The sequence below is a fragment of the Ptychodera flava genome, chromosome 5 (assembly GCF_041260155.1).
Source record: "Ptychodera flava strain L36383 chromosome 5, AS_Pfla_20210202, whole genome shotgun sequence".
In the NCBI taxonomy this organism is placed as follows: Eukaryota; Metazoa; Hemichordata; class Enteropneusta; family Ptychoderidae; genus Ptychodera; species Ptychodera flava.
In genome coordinates, this window is record NC_091932.1 from 25,484,325 (window position 1) to 25,500,727 (window position 16,403).

Consider the following 16,403-nt stretch of genomic DNA (forward strand, 5'->3'; position numbering starts at 1 on the left):
TATTTTTCAAAAGCTTCAACGGCAGGAGGGGGACACCCCCTCCTGACCACCCCCCGCAAAAATACTCCCCAAGTGCCACCAAATAACACCATTTTAATCTCTATTTTTCAAAAGCTCCAACAGCAGGAGGGGGGACACCCCCTCCTGACCTCCCCCGGCAAAAATACTCCCCAAGTGCCACCAAATAACACCATTTTAATCTCTATTTTTCAAAAGCTCCAACGGCAAGAGGGGGACACCCCTCCTGACCACCCCCCGCAAAAATACTCCCCAAGTGCCACCAAATAACACCATTTTAATCTCTATTTTTCAAAAGCTCCAACGGCAGGAGGGGGACACCCCCTCCTGACCTCCCCCCGCAAAAATACTACCCAAGTGCAACCAAATAACACCATTTTAATCTCTATTTTTCAAAAGCTCCAACAGCAGCAGGGGGACACCCCTCTCCTGACCTCTTCCAAGTTACCGCTTGCGTGGCCGCTTGTGGTGCTTAGCACCACCACATGTTTGCCATCTTTATCTTCAGACAGCGACGAACGAAAAAAAAATTATAAATCTGAAAATTTACTCTGAAAAAAAAAATTTGCACAGCTAATCTCAATTGGAAAAAAAAAATTTCAGAAATTTACAATAGTAAAAAAAAAATTTTCACAATTTCATTGTGACCACCCCCCCTCCCAAGGTCTAATGGTCCATCCCTTACAGTCATCGGAGCGCACGTTATGTGACGTCAGTGGAGTGGTGAACATACGGTTGGCTACATCACGGAAATAGCAAAAACGTTAACACTACGGACAAATCCAGCCATTTCCTATTGTAAACGCTGAACCAATGTCGACAAAGTTCATTTGAGGACGGGCAGATACACCCTCACTCGGCGTACAGCGTGGCTGCCATTCAGGCTTTGCTGGCAGCTGTACATTGTCATCAAACTATAGATGCTGGTGTTTGGCAGAGCTCAGTGAAACGAAACGTGTACGCTATGTAACGTTTCAGGCAGCGAGAAAGAGAGATCACACACCCTTCGCTGCTGGCGGCATTGGAAGTCCTCGATGGAAAATGGGATGCTCGTCCAGCAGAAATACAACAGGTCAAGGTAAGGTTTGAGTTTTCATCTCCATGGGGGGAACACTCTCACTATCGTGTGGCCGCCGCTGCGTCAACATGCCCACACATTAAACATCTTGCATATTTCCAGAAGGTCATACACCCACTGGTGACCTCTGCAGCGGCATGGATGTATATCTATATTATATTCGCCTTGTATACAGCCATGGAACCATTTATTTCACTGCACAGCACATCGCCTGATCTCTTCGGGTGTAGTTGAAATCTCGCGTGGGTTATCAGAAATGCCAGTTTTACGCCGAGAAGCGCAGAACCCTTCGTCATGTACAAACCACACGATGGCAGTGACTGAAAACTGTACTACAGCCAACCAGTTACCATAACAAGTCTTGACCTAATTCTGCTAGTCTTACCAACCATGACAAAAACAACCACGAATTCGTATGACATGGCAACTGATGTTTTTATTACGGCATAGTGTCTCTTGCTCGGTTACCTAAGGTTGTGCAAACATGATGTACCCCTAACATTTAATCTATTTGAGAGTTGAAAACCCAGAACCAACAAACGTCGTAATTTGTTTAGTTTACCGCGGTGCCGCTGGCTGAATTTCTTGGCTGGGTCGTTCAACCTATTACTTGAGAAATACAAGAGCAACCCGTGATCGATTTTTTTTCCAGTCTGTATCCCCAGCCTTCTTGCGCCACGATTCACCTGTTAAGAGTGTTTGTTCCACCAAGTGCGGAGGTGTTGAATTTTGAAATGACAGACATTTTTAGGAGCTTAACATCCAGCTGCCATGACAACAAGTGTTAACTGGGCGAATTGAGACGAAACGAATTTGTAAAGATGGGATTCAAAACCGATTTTAAACCGATGGTGTGTCCTTTTATGCGATCGTCTGTGTGTAGTTCATGATTTTAATACCATATTTTTGATAGATTAGTCGTAATCACTGCATATTTCATGGTTAGTATGGGAAGTAATATTTCATATTACGAGTGTTATTCTAACCTTAGTATCACATATGTTGTACAGAAACACTCGAACCGACTATTTGAAAATCGTCCAATCATATGGATCCACAAGAACCGCCGCGCTTGTTGATGTTTCATCCGCTCGCTGTTTTGAAGTCATGGCCGGTTGCCATGGAGATGTGGCTGCCAATCCCTCGCGCGACGTGAAAATCAGAAAAGCGGAAATTTAGATGACAAATTTAATAAATCTTCACAAATCGTTGGAAATCGAAATGCGTTCCTCGCCATCAGATCCTTTCGAGCGAAAAATTTGGTTTATGACTGACAACAAAAGGCAAATAGATTTGCTGATGAGAACTTCGCATCTTGTCATCATCGTGCTTCTCCTGTCAAAATAGATGTCATCAGCCATCAACCAATGAGGGTCGAATTTCTCTGCCATCCCAATCTACAAAGAAGGGCACCGAAGGCCACAAATGGTTTCCATAGCAACGCTAATTGGCTAGAAATTGGCAAAATTACATTATTCATATAAAACCGTGTATTTTTTTTTCAATTGGCCGGAAATCACAAATTAGTGGTCTGTTTTATCTTTTGGAAACTGTTCTGAGAGATTTTTTGTCTAGAAAACAGTTCTTGTTGTGTTGTTGTTGTTGTTGTTGTCGTCGTCGTTGTTTATAATACCACTTCTGTTAACTTTGTGTATAGTTCCCGTTGCCATAACACACAGTTGCACAAAATTGCTTTCGCTTTATTCACAAACAGTTCACGGCCCGTTCTTCATAAGACCTATTAATTAAATGTTCGGTAAGCCGCGACTGTTGGACTCCGCGCTTCGACCTCACCATTCATTTTCTTGCAAGCTAACTACAGCATGTCAGATATCTGTTCAAGACACAGCCGGTAAGTGATTGCTTAACGCTGCAATCATCTCAATTGACTTGAAGCTCAAACCTCAAGTCTGAGAAATACAAGAATTCCTATCCGTCTTTCTCCTTGTTGAAAATTTTACTACTTTACAAATATTGAAATGCTGAGGGAGTTCGATATGAGCGTGTATTTGGATTAAACTTTTCGAAATCTTTCCAAAATTCCATCCTCAAATGGTTTAATAGTGTTTTGCCTTTAGTGGCGTGTGCAGTTTTACTAAATTTCCTAAACCGAAACTAACGGGAAAGCAGAGCAGCTCTCGTTCTGTATTGGGCTTCTTCAATAAAGAGATTGGACAAGACTTAAGTCTTGGAGTACCGGGTGTCATCGAATTTAGAGTGGTCTTTTAGCACTTAACAGCATATATCTGCACGGGTACACGATAAAATCACTTGCGTAACACGTGTGCATATCACACACGTGTAGCACACCGATACATTAATCACTGTACCAACATTTAGCACACATACATACATTCATACACACATACACACATACATACATACATACATACATACATACATACATACATACATACATACATACATACATACATACACGTTTACACAAAACTCCACACAGGCGTGCGTGCATCCATCTATCTATTCATCCATCCATACATACATAGGTACGTACATTACATACATTTATATACATGCAAAAATACCGACCGCAAGGTCACTTCATTACCTCAAATAAACTCCTGACTTTTATATCAAATGAAAGTTGTAATTTAATTCATGGCTATTTCATTATTTATGATTTATTTGATCGATGTGAACTTGTTCGAGCAAGTCTTTTTACATATACAGAAAAAAAGTATAGAAGAGTGTAACTGGTTGATTGATACTAAAATAATCGCAATCATACCAATCCATAATCCAATAACACTAGGTCAAAATTTGTAAGACAATAGTTGTAAACATAGACACAAAACAGCACAGAACAGACAGTAAATAGACGGTACAAACAAAGTCAAATTCATGAAAGAAAGATATATGGACCTCTGGCCAAAAGACCAAGAAGTGATGTCAGGTGTTTCGAAAATAGTAAGCGCATCCTGCCCCACATGTGGCACCCGCCATATATCAATCTGTAAGTCAGATAGGTAGTGGTCACTAACTAAGGCCCAATGTCACCGATGCCATCAGTGATCATTTGTCGAAGAGAGATATTGTATTTATCTATCAGCTTGCGATACCTGCCAAAAAAGCGTTTGAATGTAGAGACAAGTCTTGCTCTGGTGTAACCTTGATTTAACAGTTTGAAAGAGAGATGGCCATGTCTCTCTACAAAATCACCATATGAACTGCATGCTCTTGCATATCGTATAAGCTGGGAAATGTATACCCCATAAGCAGGTGAGAGTGGAATATTACTGATGAGGTGTGGAAAATTAATTATACTAAAGTTGAAATCATCTCTCTTGTCATATAGCCTAGTAGAAAGGTGACATTGGAGTCAAATTCAAGTAAAATGTCCAGATATGAAGCAGAAGGCCGTTTCTGTAGTTTCTTTAATCTCCAATTCTGGAGGATAAATCATAGCGAGATATTTACTGAATTCAGAGTTATTCAATGAAATAACATCGTCTATGTATCTAAATGTTAGGTTGAAAGTACGAGCTACAGAGACCTTTTTCTGCTTGATAAGGTTCTGGATAAATTCTGCCTCGTATGAGAACAGAAATAAGTCGGCAAGTAAGGGAGCACAGTTAACATGGCTTTGATTTGTAACTCATTCCATTTGAAAATAAAAGAAAGTTTTTCAAATCTTTCTTGTATTTCATGAAACACTTTCAGAACAAGGAATCAAGACTGTCTCCGAAGACGAAATTTATGAAGCATTCATGCAGTTCGACACGAATGGCGACGGATACATCACGCCGGATGAACTCCGACACGTCGTCAAGCAGATCGGCAAGAAGATGTCAGAGCGACGAATGGAGGACATGATAAGGCGCGCGGATATCGACGGCGACGGGCGGGTGAATTATCGCGAATTTGTGCGAATAATGCAGTCCGACCGAAAAGAACGCAAAGGTTGGTGAATTAACTCCCAGTTCAGTTTCTGGTGGCTCTTTTAATGCTTGGAATTCTAGAAACGTGTCCAAGGCGTGACTTACATTAACTTCATTTTATTATTTTCACGAGGGTTTTCATTCATATGTAAGTGCATGCTAATTTAGATGGAAATCACGCGTTCATACTCTCTGCTCTAGTAACTCAAGCATACATGGATAATTCTACCACGGACATGAACATGCTTGTGCAGTTATCCTCCGTATACGAAGATATGATTATTTCAGTGAAACTTTGAAATCTGCTGTCCTTTCCTGCCATGATAAAAAGCTTCATTGTTTGAATGTCTGTTATGCCGAAGACTGTTTCGAAAAACACTTTAATCATCGGGTCTTTGTATGCCTGGTTAGTCATATATAAATCTGACCCAACCCGCTCAAATATTAGGTATACGTATGTTGCGAGAAAAGTGCACGCAAAAATTGCGTTTGGGACTCAAGGAAAAACGCAAGTAGCCTATTAGAGGTAAAATTTCGAGAGTATATTTTACACTGTAAAACCAACAAACTGTATTGATAAGCTCTTGCCAAGGCCTATGACAAACGTTGTATTGGTAAATCTCCAATCTATACCAGCATCCGTACATCAAACCCATCATCCAAGCAGGACAGTGTGTATCATCAGTCTGTATGACTCACTAATAACTTGTCTACTTCACTTCTGTCTGATTGGCAGGCTTGTTCCATGCCTCAGCCATTCCATCAATCAATGTGTCCGTGCTTCAATCTGCCTTTCTGTCGTCTTTGCCTCTATCCATTAGTCAGTTGATCAATCAATAAATCAATCAATCAATCAATTTCTTCAATCATCTATCAGTCACTTAGGCAAGCAAGCAATTTGGGAATCTCTTGAAAAATCGTACATCTGTCTATCCGTCTTTCTATCTATCAATCTGTCTAAGGTTTAAGGTTTGTTTATTGCATTTCAAGGCCTCCCGCCCATCTGCAGAGGGGTTACACGTCAAAAAATGCAAATAAATTAAAACTTTCAAATTTACAATACAAAAATAAACCAATCCGTAATTAACAATTTCTATATCAAGGATTGTCTACATTTAACCTACAAAGTATGTCTTTTCGCAACTGAAAAGCTTTAAACAGAAAAATACCAAGCTTACGCAATACACGTTCATCGGTAGAACGTAATAAACGCTGAAACTTACATATATTTGGATGAATACAGATATCTTCAGGTAAATACAATGATCTGATATTATGATAAGTGGGACATTCCAACAAAAAATGAAACTCATCTTCGACTTTGTTAGAATTACACATTTCACAAAATCTTTCAGTTGAAACTAAACCAACATGTCTACCTTTTTCTATATTTAAAGGAAGGCATGAACAACGGAAGCATGCTATTGTTGAAGCGGATTTTAAAATTAATATTTAAAGAAATGTATTTCTCTGGTTCAAGGGCGCTCTTAACTCAATATATGTACGCATTTTATTTATTTTCATAATGTTTCCCCGCCATTGTTGCTTGCAAATATCTTTTACCCTTTTCTCAAAATCACTTAAAAACTGTTACATTTCTTTGTTACCAACCTCCTGTGCCAGCCATACAAAGCCAAAACCATAAGAATATAAAATATTCTTAATTGATGTAACACATTTATGCCTCCCTATCAATCTGTCTATATATCTATCAGTCTATTTATTTATCAATCTATCTATCTATCTATCTATGTATCTATCTGTCTATCTATCTATCTATCTATCTATCTATCTATCTATCTATTTACCTATCAATCTATCTATCTATCTATCTATCTATTTATCTATCAATCTAGCTATCTATCTATTTAGTTATCTATCTATCTATCTATCCATCTACCTACCTGTCTATACCATTAGATCAATATTTATCATGTATGAATGTGTGTATATATACGTATATATGTATATATATATATATATATATATATATATTAACAACTATACTTGATGTGTTCTCACTTTTATTGTATACACACACAATAAAAGTGAGAACACATCAAGTATAGTTGATTCAATATTTCACAAAGTATTCAATCATTAATACATACATACATGTGCCAACAATATTGCCAATTTGACTAATAAAGAACTATTCTGAAGTGCTTTTGGAACATCCTGATTCATTCTAATCAATAAAGGTTCAACAGAGTTAAGTAAACCCTGAAAAGCATTTATTCGAAATTTCTCTATCTCTGAAAACATCACCCGAAGGGAAGTTGCAAGAGCTCTATCGAAGAAAACAATGCCAGTCGATCCATTACAGACTTTGTTCTTCAAAGCCAAAAAAAATCTCAAATAAAAACATATGTGCCTTTTGACCGTTGGTAAATATTGAAAGTGGGCCTTTATCTTTTTAATATAGAAAGTTGATTCTCAAAGCATTATAACCAAAAGCTCGTGTTACGTGCTCTTTTATAAAAAGAAGCTCTCAGACATATTGCGTTACTTCCATTAGGGTGAGGTATTCTTCTCTGTCCATATACTTTCATTAGCAAAAGCCCAAGCAACCGATTAAATTTCTAATAAAGTAATGAAAATACAAGCAATGAAAAGAGGAAATCAAATATTCTGGTTTTGTTCATATATTGGCGTTCTTCAGATGATTGAAACAGGTGAAATCCTTTCTTAACTATAACAACTTGAAAAGAGGGTAAAATCTATGTACAATGCCTTGAAATATTCGTTTTTTTCCTTTAATACAATGTTTTTGAAAATGTTTTGTAGCTCTTTTATAAAGTGACTACTAATACTAGCCCTCTCCTCCTCCTCGACGTCGTCGTCATCATCATCATCATCATCATCATCATCATCATCACCACCACCACCACCACCATCATCATCATCATCATCATCATCATCATCATCATCATCACCTCCACCACCACCACCACCATCATCATCATCATCATCATCATCACCATCACCATCACCATCATCATCATCATCATCATCATCATCATCGCTATCGTCATCATCATCACCACGACTCTCTCTCTCTCTCTACCACTACAATTATCATGATCATCGAGTCTACAAATCTCGATTTGCATATTTTCCCATTTCAATGACAGTTTGAAATACGAATCAAGACCAACAACCTTAATTGACGTATTCCTAAACGGAAATAAAAGCTATCCTAGAATATGAGAGATGCAGTTCTAAAAATGATTACTTCTATCAACAGATGTACATTTTCACACTGTTCCCATGGCAGCGTCATGCAGCCCAAAATATAGTAATAATAAAATATGTTTAATTTCTTATCGATAGGACCGCTGTAGTTTATACAACTGGGTACCGTAATTACAAATGATCACGATATGTATTAAGAAAGGGAAATTGTTTCACCGATTTGCAATTACGTATTCGCCGCAAATAACGACCGCACGGAGCTGAATCGATAGATGTATTATTTGAATAAAACGGCACGAAGGAAGACGAAAGGCGATAAATCTTTAAAATGCTGTGTTAACGTGACACCCGATGCCTTCGAGAGTAATGAAAAGCACCGAGATTGACTAATTTGGAAATTTGATGAAGAAATATAGTTGTAGTGTCACGACTCCGTCTCGCTGCCATGCGACTTGGTTATCGATTTGTCACGCGAGTACTCTCCTTAAATTTAACTGAATACAGTTCAATACTCTTGTGTTTTAAGTGGCTGCGACGTTCAGCAAGGTAATATTGCTAATATAGTTGGCAGGTTTTCAACGTTACTCAATCCAAATTTAAAAAAAAAAATTAAATAAATAAGACAATTTACAAATTATGCCGTATATCAACCGTCTGTAATTCACAAAGAAATATTCGTCACCAGGGTTGGTTTTGAGTCATAGGTTAAAATGGCGTATTTCCTGGCTAACTGCAATATTGGCAAGTTTGAACACATCTCCCTACGTTTAAGTTAATAGAGCACCTCTCTCTTAAATTTGCATCGGGCATTTACAGAGAGCCCATCATTGTGCAGTACATCGACCTAGTTAGTTGCCGAAAAAAAACACAAACCTGCGTTGATTCAGGCTCAGGCGCGCTCCATCAATCATCACTATTGCCATGGCAACTGTTGTGTTTTTTACGGCTTCGCCAGCTTTTTCCGGTCAATAATTCGAAAGATTTATATCGATGACGATTAATATTAATTCATATTTGCAGACAGATGGAAATAATTCAGAGACAAGGTTTTAACCCATTGTCCTTGTGCGTTTGTGGCAGTATACCGTAAACATAAAGTTTTACTGGAAACAAAGAAAAGCATTGACTATTGTCTAAATTTACAACCAACGCTAGAATTAAAGGTTAAACTTATTATATGTAAAAGTCGCGATCTTTCACCCCCCCCCCCCCCCTCTTTCTCGGCTAGGCAGGTTTGGTGTTCAGCTTCTTGCTCTAAAACTGTGCCCTCCTAATTTTTTATCAAGCATCGATCTTGACCGCAGTCTCATCTCACTCTTGAAATTCATGATCAGAGGGCCGAACATGCTAAAAAAGAGTTGTTTTTATCTGAAGGAAAACCTATCTTTGAAACTTTAATCACAGGCCCAAATGGTTCGTAGCGACAGACAGACTTGAAGACACACAGACAGATATGGCGAGCCTTCGTCGTTAGTATTTTGACAAAAATGAAAAGCTTATAAGTTATGAATTCAATTTCAATATGTTAGTTATGAAGACATCAGTAATCTAGAAAAAATAGACATGATACCCGCTGCCGAGTATAAACACCATACTGATGCCGACAGAACTCTATTTCGTTTCAATTTACCACCTGGCATTTCAAATAGTAATTCTCTAAAAGCGCACCAAAATTGCTAGATTTCTACATTAGATTGCGCTAACATAATTGAGCGCAGAGACCAATGTTTCCCCTCTCCTCAAGGGTTATGTTCTGGGCTGACACAAAGGCGAGCAGAGCTGGCGCTCTCCTATCCTCGCGAGATTTGCAAAGTGTATTAGCTAAGTGCCTTGCTTACTACCCAACACGGAAGAGGTCAGCCGAGGACACAACGAACCCAATAAATTAATGCTTTAGTCTGCATGATGCTGGAGCTTGTTTGAATTGAACGATATACAATCACATGACATAATTATTGACGCTTCCTAGATGTAGCATCAACATTTGAAGCAGGTGTATTTCAAACATGCCCGTGGGGACTGTATGACGCATGCTCCGTGGGTGGGCAATTGATTTATATATACCTTGAACTATGATGATCAACTCCGGTGTTATTTTTGCATTTCTTACGCCTGCGCAGTCTTCTGCTTCGTTTCTTTGATTATAATTTCTTTGTCAGTCTCTGTCTTCAACTGTAATCTTGATTTATTTTGATCTGTTACTGCTTTATCAGTTATTAAGTCTGTGATCATTTGAGATTTACGGTCATTATCACCAAAAAAATCTTTGCCAAACTGAGAGTGATAATGAAAATTCAGTTGCAGATTCTTACAACGCTCGATTCTGATATTCCAAATATGGGTACATTTTCCAACCCTCTTCTTTACAGATCAGAAGATGTACGATGCCTTTCAAGAGTTTGACGAGGACGGCGACGGATTCATCAGCCGAGACGAGCTCCGTCACGCCACCTGGTCGCTGGGTTTCAAAATGACGGAGGAGGAACTGACGCAGATGATCGCCCGCGTCGACCAAGATGGCGACGGCCGGGTGAACTATAACGAATTCACGAAAATGATGAAAGGTTCCTTCCGGTAACGAATGAATGATACAACGACAATGCTGCGGTTAACCGGAAGACCGTGTCCAATTTCCACGAACTGTGAGGTCACCTGCATGTTAATTTTCGGGATGACGTGGGAACGTTTGGTACCAAAACAAACGGTCGCAGTCACGAAGACGTGTTGAGTCATTAAATATTTCTTCGGATCAAACAGAACGCCACACTGAATACGCAACGTTTCGAAGTTTGTGTGTTTGTTTGGGAGCATCATTCCTACTATAAATGGATTCAAAATTTGCAGTTGGTCAAAGTGCGTGGGAAAATTATTCAACTTGGCATGGCGTTGGTTAATAGCAACGCTTCTGCTGACATTGTCATCAGGGAGGAATTCACATTATTTGAAAAGGAGTCACGTCTGATACTCGAAAGCCATGGTTGATGAGCGCCTACAGTCAATCTAATTATCTTCAGGTTTACTGATTTCAGCAAAGTTTAATGCGATATCATGTCACATTGAACGAAGCATAAAACTCATACGTGATGAAAATTTTAATAATCGATTATTCTTCTCGTTTGATAACTTCACCACACGTGTCGGCGATTTATCTCGCTACATGTAGTTCGTCGTTATTACCGTAAGCGGAGCGGGTGATGTAGGCTGACTATAGGAACCTGCCTTGACGTCATAAATGATGTCGACGCAACGAAATTTTATAAAAGGCACGCAATCAGATAGGTTCGATGAAATTGAACTTTCACTGTAATCGAACCGGTGTCAAGCTCAAAGTGCTAGACGGTCAGCCATCAGTAAATTTAAAGAGACAGTAATAGAGGCTACCTTTTAAATTGAAGGGTTTTGTCACTTCCGTTATTTCCAAATGAACTCAAGATCGTAAATGATTAGCATCCGTGCGAAAAGCACTTAAACAAGATGCAATTAAATTGACAGTTTCGTAACATGTATTTTGGAAGAATTATTTTAACGTCACAGACATAGATTTTGAAAGATTTTCACCTAATCACTGAAGCCGTCCGCGGGTTTCTGGCTGTAGACGATGCACATCACCCGCGCATATATTTACCTTAACTTAGAGTACACGTATAGATTTGCGACGCAAAGTTGAATCGCACATGCGCAGTCACACGCACCGTCATCGATCGATTTTCACATGAAATTTAATACTGCCATCTCTTTGAGGGATATTTCACCAACTGTATTCAGTTGCTACTTACGACAGGCTGAGTGCCTTTCAGCGTCTGTAATAAAAATGCAGTGTTAAAGTTTAAATATTTCGAGTCTGGTAATTCAGGCCGAGTTTTGATACAGAAAGCGAATGACGTTCACTTTTTCACTTTTTCTCCTCCACCATTTTATCGTCACCTTGACTTGAAATCTTGTCGTATTTTAGAGATTAAGACGGATCACTCGTACAACATTGAGTATCATTGCTTACTTACGAAAGAGGCTGATTTCACCACGCATCTAGGGCGACTTCTTCCTTCTACAACTTGTATATACACAAGAGATGTACTCCCATCGATCATTTTGTACAACCACACTTGAACTTATTTTATTATCTGAAGAAAAGGGAGTTGATGTATTATAGTAATCTTTCAAGGTTTTATTTTTAAGAACTGGTGAATAGCGGTGACTTTGAGCACCAAATCCCTTTGTTTGTCTGAACGAGAGCATGTAAAGCCAGCACAGAGAAATGTAATCATCCGCTTGCAATGGAATAGTGAAAACCCCTGAATATCAACACATGACAAACTATTGAGGGCGCTTTTTCAGATTCAGTGTGCAACATTCATTACTATCACCGCAGTATGCTGCCTTGTATGTTAATGAAGCTCGGCAAATGTAAAATTTTTAAATCAAAATTCCAAGCAGAACCTTTGAAGACAGGCCAAAAATTCTAAGTAAAATTCGATCATTGAAGTCGAGGATTATCCTCGATAACTACACAATTTAATGATTTAATTTAGTAAAACGATATTTATTTTTACCACGTTCTGTTTTGAATATCTCTTCTGTTGAACAATCCTACATTTGCAGTACTTGAACATCAATTTCAAGTGTTGTTTAGGGTCACAAAAGCCAAGATAAATGGAATCCATTATATCTACAAACTATAATGTATAAATACTTTTAATCGACTACAAACATATTTGTTTGTACCTGTGTGATATCACTTCAGGAACTAATCTCGCATCAAGAAATTACTGTAATAGGATATTGAAACAAAATCTTATTTCATCGGGCGTCTTACTTTATTTTTGTTTTGAAAAACAAAAAAACAAAAGTAACTGAATAAACTATCCGTTAATGTTATTAAACAATATTTGTCTCCGTTTGTGTTAAGATTTAATAACATCGAATGTTAAAAAAATGTTACGGCCGATTAAAGGACAAACATGTCGCTCACGTGTTCAGGTCACGTGAGATTGATGTTTTAGTTTAAGGTAGTACGCATCTCGAAAGTGAAAAATTTCAACTTTTGCTCAAACTTTCCTCGGGGGAAACTTTGAACAATTATCTTTCAAAAAAAAACAGGATAAAATCAGAGGCCACCGTGCAAAGCTTGGTACCAGAGAATAAATTATCTTGATTTGCAGATGTTTGAAATTCTGTTTTAACTCTTCAGAAAAATATTCAATCATCGACTTTCACAAAAAAGGACGTTGAAAATTTTATTTACTGACTGAGCTTAAAATGAGCCTACACAAGTGATGGATCACTAAAGTATTATAAAAATAATTGAAAGTCCGACTATATTTACCCCGGGGCGCATTCTGTGGTAAGAATGGCTTTTGGTTCAGCTTAGACTTGCTTGGATGTGTGCACGCGTATGTTTAGAAAATGAAATCTGTATTAGCGGGCAAGTGAAAGAAAAATTGCAGAAGTATAAACTATGGCTATTTGAAAGCAACAATCGGACAGTCTGGCTGTAAACTTGAACGATATCACCAAATTCAGGTAACAGTAACCCAGAGGCACTCAGACCACATATGTTTGGAGGAGAACGAATTAGTAGATTGTGTGTAACCTGACTTCATTGCCAAGACAGCAAAAACTGGAAACTAGAGGCGGCGTCGGGGAAAGCTTTGAAATGTTTTTGCTGAACACGTTGTCAATGTTGATTAGCCGCGTCATTTCCTTTCGTTTGTGCTTCCATGATTACACAATTCGATCACGCCTTGGGTATTTTTGCAACATTAAGCTAATACTCTGAATTCGACTCACTCCTTCCTGTCCCAAGAGGGTTACACAAATTGCTAAATTAGATAAAGGGAAAGACGGATTGAGTAAATTCGCGGTTTGAATTGAAATGATTATCCCCGCATTCAGAGGTGCTGTAAGCCAATCACAGTGCAGCAAGATGCACTCGTGACATTTGCTTTGAGTTAAAGGCGGCAAAAATTACGAAGGTAACGTTGGCAACGATAGTTTTGTCGACACAATCTCTTATCTATTTCCAATGCACCACTGTTGGGCAGGGGATCATTTACTCGACGTAAAGCCCGCCGCACACGACAGAATTTATATGAGCAAACTTCCATTCGAGGCTGTTTGCTTAGCCATTTTACTCTCGTCTGCAGGCGATATTTCGTGAGTTTTTCGTTTTATGCCGTTAAGCAATATATTCGTGATATTTGATATTTTTCCCCGCACGGAAAATACCTCGTCGTGCGCATCGGAGAAACTGATTTTCTTCACGTGTTTTTACTAAAGCGCACCTGTAAATCACATGACAGTACAGAATGATTGCCCACTTCATCGAAAACAATGATTTTCTGCGTCGATATTCGCGCTCGCCGATTACGAATGCATATATATATTACATGCAAATGAGTAGAGCCAAGAAACACGGCAGACAAGATAGGGGAATAAAATTGGTTTTCGATAAATTTCATTTAAATTTTCACATTATAGATCACGTAGTACCACACATTAGCCGATGTCGCACCTATGTCTGTCTGTCTGTCTGTCTGTCTGTCTTTTGGCGGAAAATCTCAAGAACGACTGATAGCATTGGAATGAAATCGGTTACATATATTTTGTTAAGGAAGAGCAAGAACTGATTAGTTTTTGGCGGTTGTTGCTTCCATATTTTATGCTCGTTTACATAATTGATGGTTATAGAAAGAAACGGATATACATTGAGAACGGCTGTACACGATTTGATAAGATTTGCTACAATATTAATCACACTAGAATACATCAAATTTTAAGGGGTGACGTCGAAGTTAATCCCTAATTAGCATATTTGATTGACTTTCCTAATTAGTGATGTAAATCTGGATTGATTCGACCAAAGTTGACAAAACTTGCTGTGTACATTGAAGATACTATAATATAACGTTATTGAAAGTCATTTAGCATTTTTAATTTAGCGAATTGCTGATTTGCATGTTTAACGAACTTTCCTAATTAAGGATGTGTATCTGAATTGACTCAATTAAAGTTGAAGAAACTTGCTATATTCATGAAAGCTAGTATGATGTATCATTATTGAAGGTCATTTAGCATTTTAACTTAAGCTAATTACTATTTTACATATTTAATAAACTTTCCTTATTTAGGATATATCTGGATTGACTCTATAAAAGTTTATGAAACTTACTGTGTACATTTAAGATACCATGACATAACATTATTAAAAGTCATTGAGTATATTTACTTTAGCCTATCACTAATTTGCATATTTAACGAAGTTTCCTCATAAGGGATATACATGTATCTCTGAACAGACTACATTAAAATCGATGAAACTTTGCTATTGAAGACAGTGCGGTTTCACATTATTGAAAGTCATTTAACATTTTGACGTCAGTAATTACTAATTTGCATATGTAAGGAATCTTTCTGATATATATATACATATATATATATATATATATATATATACATATTTATATACATATATATATATATATATATATAATAATAATAATATTTTAATAATATTTAATTCTTAAAAAACGCACTCCACAGACGTCTCAGTGCGCTGAACACAAGTATTTAAAAGATACAAAAACAGCTAAAAACTCAAAAAACTACAATTATGAGTAAAACTTGGTAAAAAGATGGGTCTTCAAACAACGTTTAAAAGAAGTAACATTTCTGGCACAACGAATTTCTGAGGGCAGTGCATTCCACAGCAAAGGAGCACATACCGAAAATGCTCTTTGACCGTAGGACTTATTAAAATATCCGCGAGGAGTTGTTAAACGCAATTTCTCAGAAGATCGCAGATTTCTTGACGGTACATACAGATCAATCAAATCGGTCTGATAAAGCGGTGCATCACCTCTAACAATCTTAAAAGTAGTCAATAAAATTTTGAATTGAATACGAGCTTTCACAGGTAACCAGTGTAAATTAATGAAAACAGGGGTGATGTGGTCGTATTTGCGTGTACCTGTGACGAGACGGGCTGCTGCATTTTGAACAGACTGCAGACGAGTCAGCTGGTCATTTGAGATGCCATAGAACAGACTGTTACAATAGTCAAGTCTAGAAGTAACGAATGCATGAATGAGTTTCTCAGTAGTGGGCTTGTCGAGTAATTTACGAATTTTACCGATTCTTGATAAAGAGAAATATGCGTTCCTACAAAGTTGACTGATATGTTCACACATAAAGCCATCCCTGTTGAGAATAACACC

At 38.0% G+C, this 16,403-nt stretch overlaps 1 protein-coding gene across 1 annotated transcript; it reads left to right on the forward strand.

Moving 5' to 3' along the window:
* Positions 1-699: 699 nt before the first annotated feature.
* LOC139133366 (calmodulin-beta-like) lies at positions 700-13,073 on the forward strand. Its single transcript, XM_070699924.1, has 3 exons — positions 700-1,096; positions 4,778-5,017; positions 10,560-13,073. Exons 1-3 carry the CDS (start codon positions 1,060-1,062, stop codon positions 10,766-10,768), a joined length of 486 nt encoding a protein of 161 aa, XP_070556025.1. The 5' UTR covers positions 700-1,059; the 3' UTR covers positions 10,769-13,073.
* Positions 13,074-16,403: the final 3,330 nt, after the last annotated feature.